The following is an 18,356-nucleotide window of genomic DNA, read 5'->3' as shown; positions in this document are numbered from 1 at the left end:
GTGTGGTCAAATGTCAGACTAGGACCTGGGAGACCCAGGTTCGAATCCCCACTCGGCCATGGAAGTTTGCTGGGTGACGCTGGGCCAATCACACACTCTCAGTCTAACCTACCTCACAGGGTTGTTGTGATGATACAATGGAGGATAACAGAATTATGTAAGCCACTTTGGGTCCACATTGAGGAGAAAGGTAGGGTATAAATTAAGAAAGTACATACATAAATAAACAGAGGCTCCTCAAAGTAGCCAAATGCATACATGTACTTTTATATTTAACTGACTATTATATTTGACTGGAATGCCCTATGTAGATTATAATGCAGTGTTGGTTGGACCGCGTTTCTTGATGGAAAGAGCTGTTTTCTTTTTTAAAAAAACTGCAGGAATCATTGGGGGGGGGGGAACCCAGATACTGTATGTCTGCCCTAAATATCCTATAAACAGATTGTGCAGTCTGCAACTGAACGATGCCCCATTCCAGTTGGTGCTCCACTTCAATTTTATTCATTTTAGCTTTCAACAGGCACTAACTTTCATCAGAAGTCTCTTATATTTGTATGGACAAACATCCCACCATGCACCTCATCCTGGCATTTGTGTGCATCCCACAAAGCTAAAGATTTACACTTTCTTCCATTCACGCTGATGTGGTAAACAGGGGTTCGTGGGGCCACTGTTACAACACAATCCCATAAAAATGGGGGTTGGGGGTTCTGTTTTTATGTTGTTTTTTTATTTGTTTTTGCTTTTGGGGGTGGGGTTTTCTGACATTAAACAGGCTTGACTCTTTCTGAATTCCATGAATGTATGCCCTGCTATTTTTTCAGGATTTGTTTTGTCCAAAAAAGGACAAACAAGGTCAAAGTGCACCAAGAGCTGTAGAACAACTACTGTGAACAAAATGAACCGTGGGTAATCGCATGAACATATGAAGCTGGCTTATACTGAAATAGACCCTTGGTCCATCAAGGTCAGCATTGCCTACTCAGACTGGCAGCGGCTCTCCAGGGTCTCAGGTGGAAGCCTTTCACATCACCTACGACTAGGGTTGCCAACCTCCAAGTAGTTAGAAATAAACAGCAGCACGGGGGCTCTTAAATTAGTAGTACCATATATTGTGAAAAAAATATGTATAACTAATATAATAACAACCAAGACTGAATGTCCAAGGTAGGTATATTACAAGCATACACCAGGTAAGATTCCCAAATCACAAATGTTACAGATTATACATAAATGAAGAAGGTTACTTCACCTGAGAGATTGAAATAAACAATACAGGTTGCTTCACCAAAGAAAAAATGACAATACAGGTTGCTTCACCAAGGGAGAACAATAGTAATATGGGGTTAAAAAACCTTACAACAGATCAATGAATACAGACAAAGTATAACCCAGAAAATTTCAATTTCTTCAAAGTAACAGCGAAGAAAATCTCTCAGGCAGCACCCGAGAAAAATCTCTCAAGAAAATAGCCCATGCGAGCATAAACAGCATCAAGAACAAAAGACGACACCTCCGGATTGGTGAACGTTTCGCTTTGGAGCAGCTTCTTCAGTTGTGTTCAGGGCAATGCCTCTGTAAACAATATAATTAAATAATTGCAAGCTGTCTCGTTCTGTAAAAAAATTCTTATTAACAAAAGTGTTAATAAAATACCATCTTACCGGTGTGAAGTTTGGCTTTATATGAATATCATTCTATAGGTGGGCATATAAGCCTCTACAATGAATAAATAGAAAATCTAAGCAAAAATCAATTGGCAATATTAAAGAAGCAAGCAGGCAGAGGAGCAGGAAAGCAGCTTACCCGAGTACAGAAGAGAACGACCCAGCGGGTTCCTTAGCAATGAAGTGCTGGAATCTGCTAGAAACCCAGCACTATTTTAAGGAAGGAGAAAGGGAGGAGAAAGCTAGATCCCAGCTGAATAACATTATCTCCAAGCCTCATCCCTATGTAATATGGGAGCAAAAAAATAAGAACTTACAGAACACTTAAAGGAAACAGCCTAGATCAAAGTCGTTATTAAGACCTGCTGGAGCCAAAGTTTTAAATAAAAATATCATTTTCATCTCCTGCCTGTGTAATACAGTGGAGATGTCTTCCGTCTGGTATGGTTTGGGAGAATACTTCCATAAAACAAAGAATAATAGATCGTCCTCTGTGTGGCCTTTCTTAAGAAAATGCTCCGTTAGTGGAGCCTCCATCACGCGTGCGCGGATTCGCGTTCTGTGTTCAGCAATGCGCACTTTTATCTGTCTAGATGTGGAACCTATATATAAAAGAGAACAGGGACATTTGACCGCGTAAATAACATTTTGAGATAGACAATTGCTGAATTGTTTAATTTTATAACTGAATCTGAAAGCGGTGGAACTGACTTCCTTAACCGGTAAACAAAATTTACACATTGCGCATGTGCCACATTTGAAGTGGCCATGCGGTTTAGATTTCACTTTCTTAGAAAGACAGTCCGTATGGACTAGACAGTTTCTCAGAGATTGTGTTCTCCTGAGACCTAACAGTGGTGTTTCCTGGCATCCTGGCACACTCTGTAGAATGTGCCAATGTCGTAAGATTATTTTCTTAATTTCTCCTGACAGGTGGGTGAACTGCAGAGAGGCAAACACTCTAGGTGTAAGCTCCCGAGGTTCCTTACTGGATAACAATTCTTGTCGGGTTTTGTTTGCCACTTTTATTCTGACTTGGGAGGTAATATGATCATCGTATCCTCTCGTTTTTAATCTATTAATAAGGCGTTCCGCAGCTAGGTGATAGTCATTTTCCAGAGTAGAATTTCTTTTTAGTCTTAACAAGTGACTAAAAGGGAGATTGCGTTTTAAATGCAGAGGGTGATGTGACTGAAAATGTAATCCGGCCCCCAAGTCCGTGGGTTTGTGAAAGGGCTTGACAGCTGCTGTGTTCTGCGCGGTCCTAAAGACCGTCACATCAAGATAAGCAAGAGAAGTAGTGCTATAATTGCCGGTGAATTTTAAATGCGGATCCAATGAATTGATCCAAGTAAGTAAAAGCTCAAAGCTAGAAACAGAATCCATAATGAAAAATAAATCATCAATATATCTAAGATAAGAAGTGATATGATGTTGGAACAATTCACTGCCAAACAGATGCTTTTCCTCAAATGAAATCATATAGAGGTTTGCTATAGAGGGAGCAAAGGCTGCCCCCATAGCTACCCCTTGTTTTTGAACATAAAATTGGTCTGCATACCTAAAAAAATTATTCTCAAAAATAATATCCACCAAAGATAACAGAAAATGTGTGGGAGGCTGAAGAACGGAGCGGGAATCTAATTTATCCTGGATAATATTACGTGCATCTTCCAAAGGTACGTTGGTGTAAAGGGCAGATACGTCCAGAGAAACAAAAACTGCTTCAGGAGATAAGGGCAAGTTTTCAATGTGGTTAATAAATTCACGTGTGTCTTTAATATACGAAGGAGTCATTTTGCTGAATGGCTGCAAAAAAGAATCTAAAAACTTGGAAAGCGGTTCTAATATGCTGCCAATGGCAGAGATAATAGGACGGCCTGGAGGGTCAATAAGTGTTTTATGGACCTTGGGTAAACTATAAAAAATAGGGACTCTAAAACTTTGAGTCATTAAATAATCAGCAGTGGGTTTGTCAATATAATTTAGAGCAAGCCCTTCAAAAATAACTGTTTTGATTACGTTCAGAATTTTTTGAGTAGGGTCCGAAGAAATAGTTTCATAAAAACGGCTATCCTGTAACTGTCTAAGATTTTCAGAATGATAACATACTGCGTCCTGGATGACGATGGCCCCGCCCTTATCTGCCGGTCTGATAACTATGGAAGAATCATTAGAAAGATTCTGGAGAATAGAATAATCTTCAGAAGAAAAATTAGAGGAATTGTCTTTGCGCCATGCCTTACGTTTTTCCAGTTTGTTAATGTCCCTAAGTACCAAAGACTGGAAGGTGTTAATAAAGTGACTGGGATTCTTGGGTGTGAAAAATGATTTGGGCCGAAAATTTCTGATGGAACTGGCTTGTTCCCCAAAGAATTCTTTTAACTTAATGTTCCGGAAAAATTTAAAAAGGTCTACTCTAGTCTGAAACGCCGAATAGCGGGGTGTGGGAACGAAGCCCAGCCCCAAATTAAGAATGCGTTCCTCATCAGTAGAAAAATTCCTAGAGGATAAGTTGATGATCAGGTTTGTTGGCGCAGCTGAGGTTTGCGACGAGGAGGACCCCGCTGTGGCCTTGGGGCGTATGAAAAATCCCGTCGGGTAGGGCGAAGGAAATATGAAGACCCATAGGAGCCCCCGCTAGAAAAGCTAGAGCCTGCCTGATCTGAGGACGAGGCTTCAGAATCAGAGCCCTCTCGGGGTTCAGCTCTATCCCTAGGTGCGCGCTGCTGAGCCTCTTGTCCGAGCCAAAAATAAACCCTATTACGCGCATAATCCTCTCGGTCCCGTGAGAACTTCTTATGCTTGTATGTATCAATTTCAGTGGCATATTTGTCTAAATCATTCTCCAATTTGATCAATTGACTTTTAAAATCCTCTTCCGGAAGACAAGTTTTTAATTCCGTTTTTAATTGGTCCGCAAGATCTTTAGACATTTCGGCTTCTTTAAGAGACCGTTCAATTACAAGCATCATAAGATCAACCGAACACTTGTTAAGTATAGACACCCATTTATCATTGAACTCCTTATCAGATCTATATAATGCAGGGGATTTCTGAATTCGTAATCCCCTAGGGATAATATCATTGTTGATATACTCGGAAAGTGCCACCGCGTGTGACTCTGCCCTAATAGTCCTGCGCATAGTGTTCCAAATCTTGGACATGTCTTTATTTTGTGTGTTGCTCTGCAACGATTTTTTAGGTAGCATTTTAAAAATGCGTTCTTTATCAGAACTAGTATAACTAAATAAGGTGAGTTTCTGAGCCATAGTCAGGAAATACTAACACAAACAATCACCTATGCTGAAATAGTATAAGCTAGAAATAAACAGCAGCACGGGGGCTCTTAAATTAGTAGTACCATATATTGTGAAAAAAATATGTATAACTAATATAATAACAACCAAGACTGAATGTCCAAGGTAGGTATATTACAAGCATACACCAGGTAAGATTCCCAAATCACAAATGTTACAGATTATACATAAATGAAGAAGGTTACTTCACCTGAGAGATTGAAATAAACAATACAGGTTGCTTCACCAAAGAAAAAATGACAATACAGGTTGCTTCACCAAGGGAGAACAATAGTAATATGGGGTTAAAAAACCTTACAACAGATCAATGAATACAGACAAAGTATAACCCAGAAAATTTCAATTTCTTCAAAGTAACAGCGAAGAAAATCTCTCAGGCAGCACCCGAGAAAAATCTCTCAAGAAAATAGCCCATGCGAGCATAAACAGCATCAAGAACAAAAGACGACACCTCCGGATTGGTGAACGTTTCGCTTTGGAGCAGCTTCTTCAGTTGTGTTCAGGGCAATGCCTCTGTAAACAATATAATTAAATAATTGCAAGCTGTCTCGGTCTGTAAAAAATTTCTTATTAACAAAAGTGTTAATAAAATACCATCTTACCGGTGTGAAGTTTGGCTTTATATGAATATCATTCTATAGGTGGGCATATAAGCCTCTACAATGAATAAATAGAAAATCTAAGCAAAAATCAATTGGCAATATTAAAGAAGCAAGCAGGCAGAGGAGCAGGAAAGCAGCTTACCCGAGTACAGAAGAGAACGACCCAGCGGGTTCCTTAGCAATGAAGTGCTGGAATCTGCTAGAAACCCAGCACTATTTTAAGGAAGGAGAAAGGGAGGAGAAAGCTAGATCCCAGCTGAATAACATTATCTCCAAGCCTCATCCCTATGTAATATGGGAGCAAAAAAATAAGAACTTACAGAACACTTAAAGGAAACAGCCTAGATCAAAGTCGTTATTAAGACCTGCTGGAGCCAAAGTTTTAAATAAAAATATCATTTTCATCTCCTGCCTGTGTAATACAGTGGAGATGTCTTCCGTCTGGTATGGTTTGGGAGAATACTTCCATAAAACAAAGAATAATAGATCGTCCTCTGTGTGGCCTTTCTTAAGAAAATGCTCCGTTAGTGGAGCCTCCATCACGCGTGCGCGGATTCGCGTTCTGTGTTCAGCAATGCGCACTTTTATCTGTCTAGATGTGGAACCTATATATAAAAGAGAACAGGGACATTTGACCGCGTAAATAACATTTTGAGATAGACAATTGCTGAATTGTTTAATTTTATAACTGAATCTGAAAGCGGTGGAACTGACTTCCTTAACCGGTAAACAAAATTTACACATTGCGCATGTGCCACATTTGAAGTGGCCATGCGGTTTAGATTTCACTTTCTTAGAAAGACAGTCCGTATGGACTAGACAGTTTCTCAGAGATTGTGTTCTCCTGAGACCTAACAGTGGTGTTTCCTGGCATCCTGGCACACTCTGTAGAATGTGCCAATGTCGTAAGATTACTTTCTTAATTTCTCCTGACAGGTGGGTGAACTGCAGAGAGGCAAACACTCTAGGTGTAAGCTCCCGAGGTTCCTTACTGGATAACAATTCTTGTCGGGTTTTGTTTGCCACTTTTATTCTGGCTTGGGAGGTAATATGATCATCGTATCCTCTCGTTTTTAATCTATTAATAAGGCGTTCCGCAGCTAGGTGATAGTCATTTTCCAGAGTAGAATTTCTTTTTAGTCTTAACAAGTGACTAAAAGGGAGATTGCGTTTTAAATGCAGAGGGTGATGTGACTGAAAATGTAATCCGGCCCCCAAGTCCGTGGGTTTGTGAAAGGGCTTGACAGCTGCTGTGTTCTGCGCGGTCCTAAAGACCGTCACATCAAGATAAGCAAGAGAAGTAGTGCTATAATTGCCGGTGAATTTTAAATGCGGATCCAATGAATTGATCCAAGTAAGTAAAAGCTCAAAGCTAGAAACAGAATCCATAATGAAAAATAAATCATCAATAGGGGATTACGAATTCAGAAATCCCCTGCATTATATAGATCTGATAAGGAGTTCAATGATAAATGGGTGTCTATACTTAACAAGTGTTCGGTTGATCTTATGATGCTTGTAATTGAACGGTCTCTTAAAGAAGCCGAAATGTCTAAAGATCTTGCGGACCAATTAAAAACGGAATTAAAAACTTGTCTTCCGGAAGAGGATTTTAAAAGTCAATTGATCAAATTGGAGAATGATTTAGACAAATATGCCACTGAAATTGATACATACAAGCATAAGAAGTTCTCACGGGACCGAGAGGATTATGCGCGTAATAGGGTTTATTTTTGGCTCGGACAAGAGGCTCAGCAGCGCGCACCTAGGGATAGAGCTGAACCCCGAGAGGGCTCTGATTCTGAAGCCTCGTCCTCAGATCAGGCAGGCTCTAGCTTTTCTAGCGGGGGCTCCTATGGGTCTTCATATTTCCTTCGCCCTACCCGACGGGATTTTTCATACGCCCCAAGGCCACAGCGGGGTCCTCCTCGTCGCAAACCTCAGCTGCGCCAACAAACCTGATCATCAACTTATCCTCTAGGAATTTTTCTACTGATGAGGAACGCATTCTTAATTTGGGGCTGGGCTTCGTTCCCACACCCCGCTATTCGGCGTTTCAGACTAGAGTAGACCTTTTTAAATTTTTCCGGAACATTAAGTTAAAAGAATTCTTTGGGGAACAAGCCAGTTCCATCAGAAATTTTCGGCCCAAATCATTTTTCACACCCAAGAATCCCAGTCACTTTATTAACACCTTCCAGTCTTTGGTACTTAGGGACATTAACAAACTGGAAAAACGTAAGGCATGGCGCAAAGACAATTCCTCTAATTTTTCTTCTGAAGATTATTCTATTCTCCAGAATCTTTCTAATGATTCTTCCATAGTTATCAGACCGGCAGATAAGGGCGGGGCCATTGTCATCCAGGACGCAGTATGTTATCATTCTGAAAATCTTAGACAGTTACAGGATAGCCGTTTTTATGAAACTATTTCTTCGGACCCTACTCAAAAAATTCTGAACGTAATCAAAACAGTTATTTTTGAAGGGCTTGCTCTAAATTATATTGACAAACCCACTGCTGATTATTTAATGACTCAAAGTTTTAGAGTCCCTATTTTTTATAGTTTACCCAAGGTCCATAAAACACTTATTGACCCTCCAGGCCGTCCTATTATCTCTGCCATTGGCAGCATATTAGAACCGCTTTCCAAGTTTTTAGATTCTTTTTTGCAGCCATTCAGCAAAATGACTCCTTCGTATATTAAAGACACACGTGAATTTATTAACCACATTGAAAACTTGCCCTTATCTCCTGAAGCAGTTTTTGTTTCTCTGGACGTATCTGCCCTTTACACCAATGTACCTTTGGAAGATGCACGTAATATTATCCAGGATAAATTAGATTCCCGCTCCGTTCTTCAGCCTCCCACACATTTTCTGTTATCTTTGGTGGATATTATTTTTGAGAATAATTTTTTTAGGTATGCAGACCAATTTTATGTTCAAAAACAAGGGGTAGCTATGGGGGCAGCCTTTGCTCCCTCTATAGCAAACCTCTATATGATTTCATTTGAGGAAAAGCATCTGTTTGGCAGTGAATTGTTCCAACATCATATCACTTCTTATCTTAGATATATTGATGATTTATTTTTCATTATGGATTCTGTTTCTAGCTTTGAGCTTTTACTTACTTGGATCAATTCATTGGATCCGCATTTAAAATTCACCGGCAATTATAGCACTACTTCTCTTGCTTATCTTGATGTGACGGTCTTTAGGACCGCGCAGAACACAGCAGCTGTCAAGCCCTTTCACAAACCCACGGACTTGGGGGCCGGATTACATTTTCAGTCACATCACCCTCTGCATTTAAAACGCAATCTCCCTTTTAGTCACTTGTTAAGACTAAAAAGAAATTCTACTCTGGAAAATGACTATCACCTAGCTGCGGAACGCCTTATTAATAGATTAAAAACGAGAGGATACGATGATCATATTACCTCCCAAGCCAGAATAAAAGTGGCAAACAAAACCCGACAAGAATTGTTATCCAGTAAGGAACCTCGGGAGCTTACACCTAGAGTGTTTGCCTCTCTGCAGTTCACCCACCTGTCAGGAGAAATTAAGAAAGTAATCTTACGACATTGGCACATTCTACAGAGTGTGCCAGGATGCCAGGAAACACCACTGTTAGGTCTCAGGAGAACACAATCTCTGAGAAACTGTCTAGTCCATACGGACTGTCTTTCTAAGAAAGTGAAATCTAAACCGCATGGCCACTTCAAATGTGGCACATGCGCAATGTGTAAATTTTGTTTACCGGTTAAGGAAGTCAGTTCCACCGCTTTCAGATTCAGTTATAAAATTAAACAATTCAGCAATTGTCTATCTCAAAATGTTATTTACGCGGTCAAATGTCCCTGTTCTCTTTTATATATAGGTTCCACATCTAGACAGATAAAAGTGCGCATTGCTGAACACAGAACGCGAATCCGCGCACGCGTGATGGAGGCTCCACTAACGGAGCATTTTCTTAAGAAAGGCCACACAGAGGACGATCTATTATTCTTTGTTTTATGGAAGTATTCTCCCAAACCATACCAGACGGAAGACATCTCCACTGTATTACACAGGCAGGAGATGAAAATGATATTTTTATTTAAAACTTTGGCTCCAGCAGGTCTTAATAACGACTTTGATCTAGGCTGTTTCCTTTAAGTGTTCTGTAAGTTCTTATTTTTTTGCTCCCATATTACATAGGGATGAGGCTTGGAGATAATGTTATTCAGCTGGGATCTAGCTTTCTCCTCCCTTTCTCCTTCCTTAAAATAGTGCTGGGTTTCTAGCAGATTCCAGCACTTCATTGCTAAGGAACCCGCTGGGTCGTTCTCTTCTGTACTCGGGTAAGCTGCTTTCCTGCTCCTCTGCCTGCTTGCTTCTTTAATATTGCCAATTGATTTTTGCTTAGATTTTCTATTTATTCATTGTAGAGGCTTATATGCCCACCTATAGAATGATATTCATATAAAGCCAAACTTCACACCGGTAAGATGGTATTTTATTCTTTTGTTAATAAGAATTTTTTTACAGAACGAGACAGCTTGCAATTATTTAATTATATTGTTTACAGAGGCATTGCCCTGAACACAACTGAAGAAGCTGCTCCAAAGCGAAACGTTCACCAATCCGGAGGTGTCGTCTTTTGTTCTTGATGCTGTTTATGCTCGCACGGGCTATTTTCTTGAGAGATTTTTCTCGGGTGCTGCCTGAGATTTTCTTCGCTGTTACTTTGAAGAAATTGAAATTTTCTGGGTTATACTTTGTCTGTATTCATTGATCTGTTGTAAGGTTTTTTAACCCCATATTACTATTGTTCTCCCTTGGTGAAGCAACCTGTATTGTCATTTTTTCTTTGGTGAAGCAACCTGTATTGTTTATTTCAATCTCTCAGGTGAAGTAACCTTCTTCATTTATGTATAATCTGTAACATTTGTGATTTGGGAATCTTACCTGGTGTATGCTTGTAATATACCTACCTTGGACATTCAGTCTTGGTTGTTATTATATTAGTTATACATATTTTTTTCACAATATATGGTACTACTAATTTAAGAGCCCCCGTGCTGCTGTTTATTTCTAGCTTATACTATTTCAGCATAGGTGATTGTTTGTGTTAGTAGAACCTCCAAGTAGTAGCTGGAGATCTCCCACTATTACAACTGATCTCCAGCTGACAGAGATCAGTTCCCCTGGAGAAAATGGCCACTTTGGCAACTGGACTCTATGGCACTGAAGTCCCTCCCCTCCCCAAACCCCGCCCTCCTCAGGCTCTGCCCCCAAAATATCCAGGTATTTCCCAACCCGGAGCTGGCAACCCTACCTGCTACCTGATCCTTTAAACTGGAGATGCTGGGGATTGAACCTGGGACCATCTGCATTTAAACAGATCCTCTACCACTAAGCTACAGCCCCCTCCCCAAAGTCTAACTTCCAGCCTTAAGCTGCAGCATTATTTGTGCCTGGGGCGGAGGGGAACAGCCAGACTGTGGGCAATTGGGCCCAACATTGGTTGTCAGCCAGGGGGCTCTCAAGCAGCTTCCCACCCCCCACCCCCACCTACAGGGGCCAACTGCATTGCTGGGGAGGGTGGGGTCGGTGGACCTGAGGGCAGCAGGTTTCAATCTGGTCTAAGGTTACCAATTCCAGGTTGGGAAATTCCTAGCAATTTGGTGGTGAAGTCTGGAAAGGGTGGGGTTTGGGGGAAGAGAGGGACCTGAGTGAGGTATAATGCCACACAGTGGTATTACAGCCATTTTCTCCAGGGGAACTGATCTCTGTAGTCTGGAGATTGGGTGTGATTCTGGAGGAGTCTCCAGGCCTTGGCTGGAGGTTGGCAACCCTAATCTGGTCTGCAGCTCATGTTGAAAAGGAAGGGGCTGCAGTAGGCTAGGCATTCAGAAACTCTCTTCCAGCAACAACCCACCCTCCTACCCCATGTTTTCGAATTGCACTTCTGTTGTGGCTACCCATCCTTTTGCTATGTCCACAAGGGTGGGGTGGGTCGCTGGTTAACAGGGCCAGAAAAGAATTTTACCCAGGGCTTTGATTGGCTAATAGATTCTGAGTTTTTCACCTTCCCCACAGCAAATACTATGTACGTTTGTATTACTACTAGGAGCACAGCCATCACAACCAGCTGCTGATGTTTAGGCATTAGCTGGGGGAACATAGTAGAGGTTGTGTAGGGTGAGCTCCCTGTATGACCAAAAAGGGTCATTAAGGGGCTTTGTGTGGGGTGGGAATGTATGACAACCAATTAGGGTTGCCAACCTCCAGGTACTAGCTGGAGATCTCCTGCTATTACAACTGATCTCCAGCCGATAGAGATTAGTTCAGCTGGAGAAAATGGCCACTTTGGCCATTGGCATCTATGGCATTGAAGTCCCTCCCCTCCCCAAACCCTATACTCCTCTGGTTTCGCCCTAAAAACCTCCCACCGGTGGCGAAGAGGGACCTGGCAACCCTACAACCCATCTCAGGGCTGATGCACTGACCACACCCCCACGAAGGAATAGCACCCACTGCTTCCTGTTCTAAAGCCAACCCTCTTCCCTCAGTTATCCCTGCAGGCAGGTTGGAAAAGGTGCAGACAGCATTTGGGCTGACAGCTACACCCACTGCCCCCAGCCTATGCAGTGCCAAGACCTCAGGAACCTGTAATCAATAAAGTTGTGTCTTGGTTCTCCCCAACATTGTATGTCTATGTTGGCCTTCTCCTACCGCCATGGGCTGGTCCCCACTCCAAGCACAGACAATTCCACATTAATGCCATTCACATCCACCATTAGGATCCAATAATGGGGAAGATACAAATGTCTGGGGATGATGGTTAGGCTTGTCTACTCAGGGGTCTACTCAGGGATGTCAAACATAAGGCCCGTGAGCTGGATCCAACCCGCGAGCCAGCCAAGGAAGCCACCCCCTCACTCTCAAATTGGGGTGGCGAGGCATGACATTTATGTCATATCTGGCCCTCGTAACAATTGAGTTCGACACCACTGGTCTACTGGTTTCATTCAGCCAAAGGCAAATCTCTGAAGAAGGAGATGACGGAATTGTTCTCTGAAATATTCTTTAAGTAAAAAGACTTGTGTTTAACTGAAAACCTTTTGAATATGAGGCATAACTTTGTGCAATTTTTCCTGCTCCCTTACCCTGAACCCAGTCCTTGTGGTAATATCCTTGCTACAGAGCAAAGACACAAGTCTTTGGATTCCTGAAGTGCCCTTTTACCGAAGTGGAATTCTGTGAACGACGCTGAGCGGCTTCCCAATATAGCTAAGCAGAGCTGGCTGGAGGGAACACATTTCTGGATGCAGCACAAATTATGAAAAATGCAAAACAGCCAGAAGAAGCCATCCTGAGGAGAACAGTTTACTGCACACCTTCTGGAAACCTACTCAGATCCAAATTGCCATCCAGTGTTTCCCTTTCCATAGCTAGACACGTATAGCAGTCACAAAGTTTCAAGTATGGTTAGGTATGCACCCCTCATGTGTGTTATTTTTTTAAAGAAAAATAGAAAGATGAGAGATACACCCCTCAGTTCCAGTCACTCTGGGCCCAATTATTTTAGCATACATGGCGGCCTCAAAATCTCCTCAGATGCTCTGACCACTCAGTCTTGGCTCATTCTTCTCTGGGGATGATGCACGGTCAGGAAATCTACCAAGGCAACAGTTCTGACCTCTGGTCCTTTGAAATTGCAAAGGTAGGAAATGAAAGGGAAATTATTGATTTGGAGACATCTGTTGAGGGACATGAGCCAATAAGCCTTTTAACTCCAAGGCTGACAGCCGCACCAGCTGCTCCTTTTGGCAGAGGTTTTAGATAGGACGATGTTCACTCTCAGCCTTAAAAAGAATAAGAAATCCAAATTCTTCACCAAGCCTAACACTGATTATGCGCCAAGGAAATGCAAAATCTGAAATTAAAATCAATTATGCTAACTAACCAAATCTGCGCTTTATTTATCATGAGAGAGTGTGGTGTAGTGGTTAAGAGCAGCAGACTCTAACCTGGAGAACCGGGTTCGATTCCTCATTCCTTCACATGATGCCTGCAGTTCTCTCTCAGCTCACGCAGAGGCAAGCAATGGCAAACCACCTCTGAAAGTCTCTTGCCTTGAAAACCCTACGGGGTCTGCCACACCAACTAACCAAATCTGCACTTTATTTATTTAAATGATCCATGGCTTTAGCTTGCAAGCCATAGTATTTAACTCTCCAGTGGCCACCCCTCAATGTTCATATATACCTGCATATCCCAGCGTGCTCCTTCCATGAAAAAGCCATGGATGTATGCTCCTTCCCGTGGTGGGCTGGTAAAATCCTCACGATTTCTTTTGGTCACGTCACACTGTAGGGTCATTTTGTCCAGTGGCCACTCATTCTTTCGGGCCATGGACTGCATTATGGCTGTCAAGAAAGACTGGGGGTTGAAGAAGCCAGCCAGCCACACCACAGATGGTAGCATGAAGTCCCCTGTCCACGTCTCCAGCTCCTTGATACGATTGAGGAGGTCAGCAAACCAGCCACAGAGACCAGCCATGGAAGGATAAGCCCTCCTGGTCCATGACTCAGGCACTGTGTCTAAGAAGATGGCATTTTGTAGGGTCTCCATATCACTGGTCATAGTTAATTCACCCTGTAAATATGTCAGGAAAAAGAGCATGAGTTGCAAAACAGTGGTCTCAGGTGATATAACAAAATGTAGCGAATCTGTAAAAATGGAATATGGATCAGTCCTAATGTCTCATTTACAAGAGTGTGCCACGTATCAAAGTCTTTATTTGAACCATTTCTGTCCCATGCATTCAGTCAATAACTGGTTCTCAAAAAGCTTATACCAAAAAATTCAAAACGTACCACATTAAAAATGCGAAAAGCTCAACACCAAAATAACCCACAAAAGCCATTAAGAGGAACCAAAAACAGGATTAAAAATGTAAAGGTCCCCTGTGCAAGCACCGGGTCATTCCTGACCCATGGGGTGATGTCACCTCCCGACATTTCCTAGGCAGACTTTGTTTACAGGGTGGTTTGCCAGTGCCTTCCCCAGTCATCTTCCCTTTACCCCCAGCAGGATTGGCAGCATTAAATTAGAGGTCTAACTCTGCATTAGAGTTCTGACTCTATAAGGAGGCACACAGGTTTTTGAACAGGGCTTCCAACAGGGGAGCTGAGGTTGGGAGTTCAGCAAGGGAGAGGCAAGAGAGAACACCTCTAGCCTGCGCTTCCTGAAAAACGACATACATGCTCCACAGCAGCAAGGAGGGCAGTGTACCAGTGTCTCCTGATAACATGGCCAGATCCTGCCTCTCAAACAAAAAGGCATGTGCAACAACAGAGGTCAGGGTCTCCATCTGAAGATGGAGCTGCAAGCCTGCTTCCTTACGGGGAGTGTGAACCTGTCAAAATAGGTTGAATTCTCAATTCTTGGCTGGCTACACTAGCAACCAACAGCACCTCATTCCAGCCTGCAAATGATAGTGGAGGTGTTGGGTGATCAGCATTTTTTGTAATATCTAGAGAGGCATAAGAAAATATATGTTATCCTATTGAAAACTGCACAGTTCCTCCCCTTGCTTCTCTCTATATGCACACATAATTCTTGAGCTAAACGACAAAAGAGCCCAGAGGATTGCAGGAGTGGTGCAAAACAGAGCAGGACACTAACAAAGAAGAACCTGAAGGAAGGATAGAGGGCTGGAGGGAAAGGGCAGAGGAAACCTGTAGGGCCTAGACACAAGATGGACTGTGTATGGGTGACAGGAGGGAAGCGGACAGGCTAGCTAGCAGACTAAGGGCTGTGAGGTCTCTAGTCTAGAACCTAGCAGCCAGTTGTGGCTGCTACTGTCATTGCAGGGGCCCATCGCAATTGTCCCTGCCTTGCCACTTTCGCACTGATGCAAAAAAGGCAAAGAGGAGGAGGTGGTGCGGCAACAGAAGCCAGCAGCACGGGGACAGGGCAGGCGGATGCCATTCCTGTGTGCTTCCATGCCGCTCGCTGCTGCTTCTGTAGTGGAGAGCCAGTGTGGTGTAGTGGTTAAGAGCGGTGGTCTCTAATCTGGAGAACCAGGTCTGATTCCCTACTCCTCCACATGAGCGGCTGACGTTAATCTGGAGAACTGGGTTGGTTTCCCCACTCCTATACATGAAGCCAGCTGCGTGACCTTGGCCTAGTCACAGTTCTCTTAGAGCTCTCTCAGCCTCACCTATCTCACAGGGTGTCTGTTGTGGGGAGGGGAAGGGAAGGTGAATGTACGCAGGTTTAATTCTTCTTTAAGTGGTGGAGAAAGTAGGCATATAAAAACCAACTCTTCTTATCCCACTCCCGTGTAGAAAAACTTAGGTGCTCAGTCACATAGATCACTGGTCTTCTACTAGCAGGTCAAAATCCACGACTGGGATACTTCCCCTATCCCAAAAAACAACATACAAAAAATCTTCATAGTTAAACAACAAATAGCACCTACCTTTAGCCCCAAGTCCAGCTCCCTCAGTGACCTCCGGATCTCACTAGTCAGGAGGTTCATTCGTTCACACTCCTGGAATGCCACAACAATGTATGGGGTCCTCTCTTCCACCTTGGCCATCAGCTCTGGAATGTTAAACTCATCAGTCAGCTTCTCCAGGATGTCATCCAGCAGTGCTTTCACCTGCATGCCAAAAGGAGGCGAGAGGAGGTTTCTAAGGGCCACTTGCAGAAGCCAGCAGAGAGAATCCACTAGTCGTGGCTGCGCTGAGAAAGATAAACTTATGTCTGGCAGAATACAGATGAGCTGAGCCAAGCCAGGCTCCTCTAAATCAACCCACCCAATGGATTATTACTACCTAAATACCTACAAGCAGTCAAACTGGCTCATTTTATAGAGATGATTTAGAAATGGCCACACATTACGCAGGAGCCTATTCTTTCCTTTCCTTCTGATTCTCCCCTGTGCCTCATTGTAAGGTTGGGCTAGTTCAGTGAGATGGATGAGGCTATAAAAGTAAAATCAAACAGAAGAGCATGTAGTATTGCAGCGTTTATGAGCAATTTTATTCATATGTTATTGACAAATGCAGGAAATTATTTTAAATGGAATTTTAAGGTGAACTATCTCAGCACAGTGAGAACAAGACAACACCATCAGTCTCCAGGTTCCCTGGCACTTAAATTTGGAAGTATGGTTATCTTTGGACCTCAGAAGATATCCTGAGCCAGTGCCCAACTACATGATACTCTTTTCCCAGGTTTGCCCCTGGAATCAGTTGACAGGCGTGATCTGGGAGTTCTGACCTTCCCAGACATACATGGGTCTGATTTGGATCAGTACTAGGGTTGCCAACTCTGGGTTGGGAAATACCTAGAGATTTTGGGGGTGGAGTCTGAGGAGGGCAGGGTTGGAAGAGGGGAGGGACTTCGATGCCATAGAATCCAATTGCCAAAGTGGCCATTTTCTCCAGGGGAACTTATCTCTGTCGCCTGGAGATCAGCTGTAATAGAAGTAGATCTCCAGCCACCACCTGGAGGTTGGCAACCCTAATCAGTACCATGGGGAGAGGGGAATTAAGCCTCCCCACCACTGCCATTTTCCTGACCTGAAACACACACTGCCATTTTTGCCCAAGATGGATGCATCATTATAGAGCTTCATTAACTACCGTAACTCTGACTGTTTGCCACTATGTGTACTCACAGTTTTGGCTGAATCCTAGTTGCAATCACAGCAAAACAGGACCTTATCTGAATGTTTCTTGTGCCACTCAGAAGACTTGGGTGTTCAAGAAGTAATTCTACCCTAGATGGGTTTCAGCCATTTAATTCTATCCTTTGAGTATAAAAAGTAGCAAATAATGGGACAGATTCTCAATCTTCACACACAAAGAAAGGTCACTCGGCATCAACTTTTTTTTTTACATTGACCTTCCCGCCCCATCATAGGTGCTGAATGGAGCCTAAAATGAAGTAAAGGCTACCCTTAATAGATAGAAAAATAACTCGCACAGATTGTTTTTGCTGGCTTAGAAGTTGATACCATGGAATGATGGTTTAAGAAATGAGTTGGCGCAGAGGAGGAGGAAGGAAGACGAATGCTAACTAAGTTCCTTTAAAGCCTGATCAGGTTGCTTTCCTTTTAGTGGGGAGCACTGCTAACATAACCAGACCCTGTGATTCAGAGAGTGGGGATGCTCCAAGCCCTGTGGGTCCTCATCTGCCCACAGAACTGGAACTGAGGAGAAGTGTCGCAGTCTTGCTGAGGTTTCCGCACAAGCACGCAAGGAGGGGAGCAAGGAACATGAAGGAGGGGAAGGGCCGTGGCTCAGTGGTAGAGCATCTGCTTGGCATGCAAGGAGCGTGCGAGGGGAGGGGTCGTGGCTCCTGTATGGCATGCAAAAGGTCTCAGGTTCAATCTCTGGCATCTCCAGTTACAGGGACTGGGCAAGTAGGTGATGTGAAAGACCTCTGACTGAGACCCTGGAGAGCCGACGTCGGTCTGAGTAGACAATACTGACTTGGATGGACCAAGTGTTCAAGTATGTGAATTAGCAGCACCCTAGCTTGTATATGTGATTAATTGTATCGTATGACAATCGTATGACAATCACCATTCATCAGCGCAATTAGCAGAACTCAGGAACCAAGCAATGGTCATTTCCCTGCAATGACCACATAGGGCAATAACTATGTTACAAGAGGGCAGAGTTCCAGAACCTTGTATGACTCTAATTACAGCTGTGTGGAGATGCCTTATGCCTGCATAGTACTAAATGTTTA

The 18,356-nt window shown here is 43.0% G+C and overlaps 1 protein-coding gene across 1 annotated transcript in view; it reads right to left on the bottom strand.

The window, feature by feature from the left end:
• DNAH9 (dynein axonemal heavy chain 9) overlaps positions 1-18,356 on the bottom strand; it is a 206,270-nt gene that overhangs the window by 6,212 nt on the left and 181,702 nt on the right. Inside the window, exons 29-30 of the mRNA XM_056866930.1 lie at positions 16,072-16,254; positions 13,851-14,240 (exon numbers count right to left, since the gene is read on the bottom strand). Coding sequence (XP_056722908.1) covers positions 13,851-14,240; positions 16,072-16,254 — 573 coding nt within the window. The remainder of the gene's footprint in view (positions 1-13,850; positions 14,241-16,071; positions 16,255-18,356) is intronic.

This window comes from Euleptes europaea, chromosome 1, assembly GCF_029931775.1.
Source record: "Euleptes europaea isolate rEulEur1 chromosome 1, rEulEur1.hap1, whole genome shotgun sequence".
Classification (NCBI taxonomy): Eukaryota; Metazoa; Chordata; class Lepidosauria; order Squamata; family Sphaerodactylidae; genus Euleptes; species Euleptes europaea.
The sequence above is the reverse complement of the archived record's forward strand: the minus strand, read 5'-3'. Positions and strand labels throughout refer to the sequence as shown.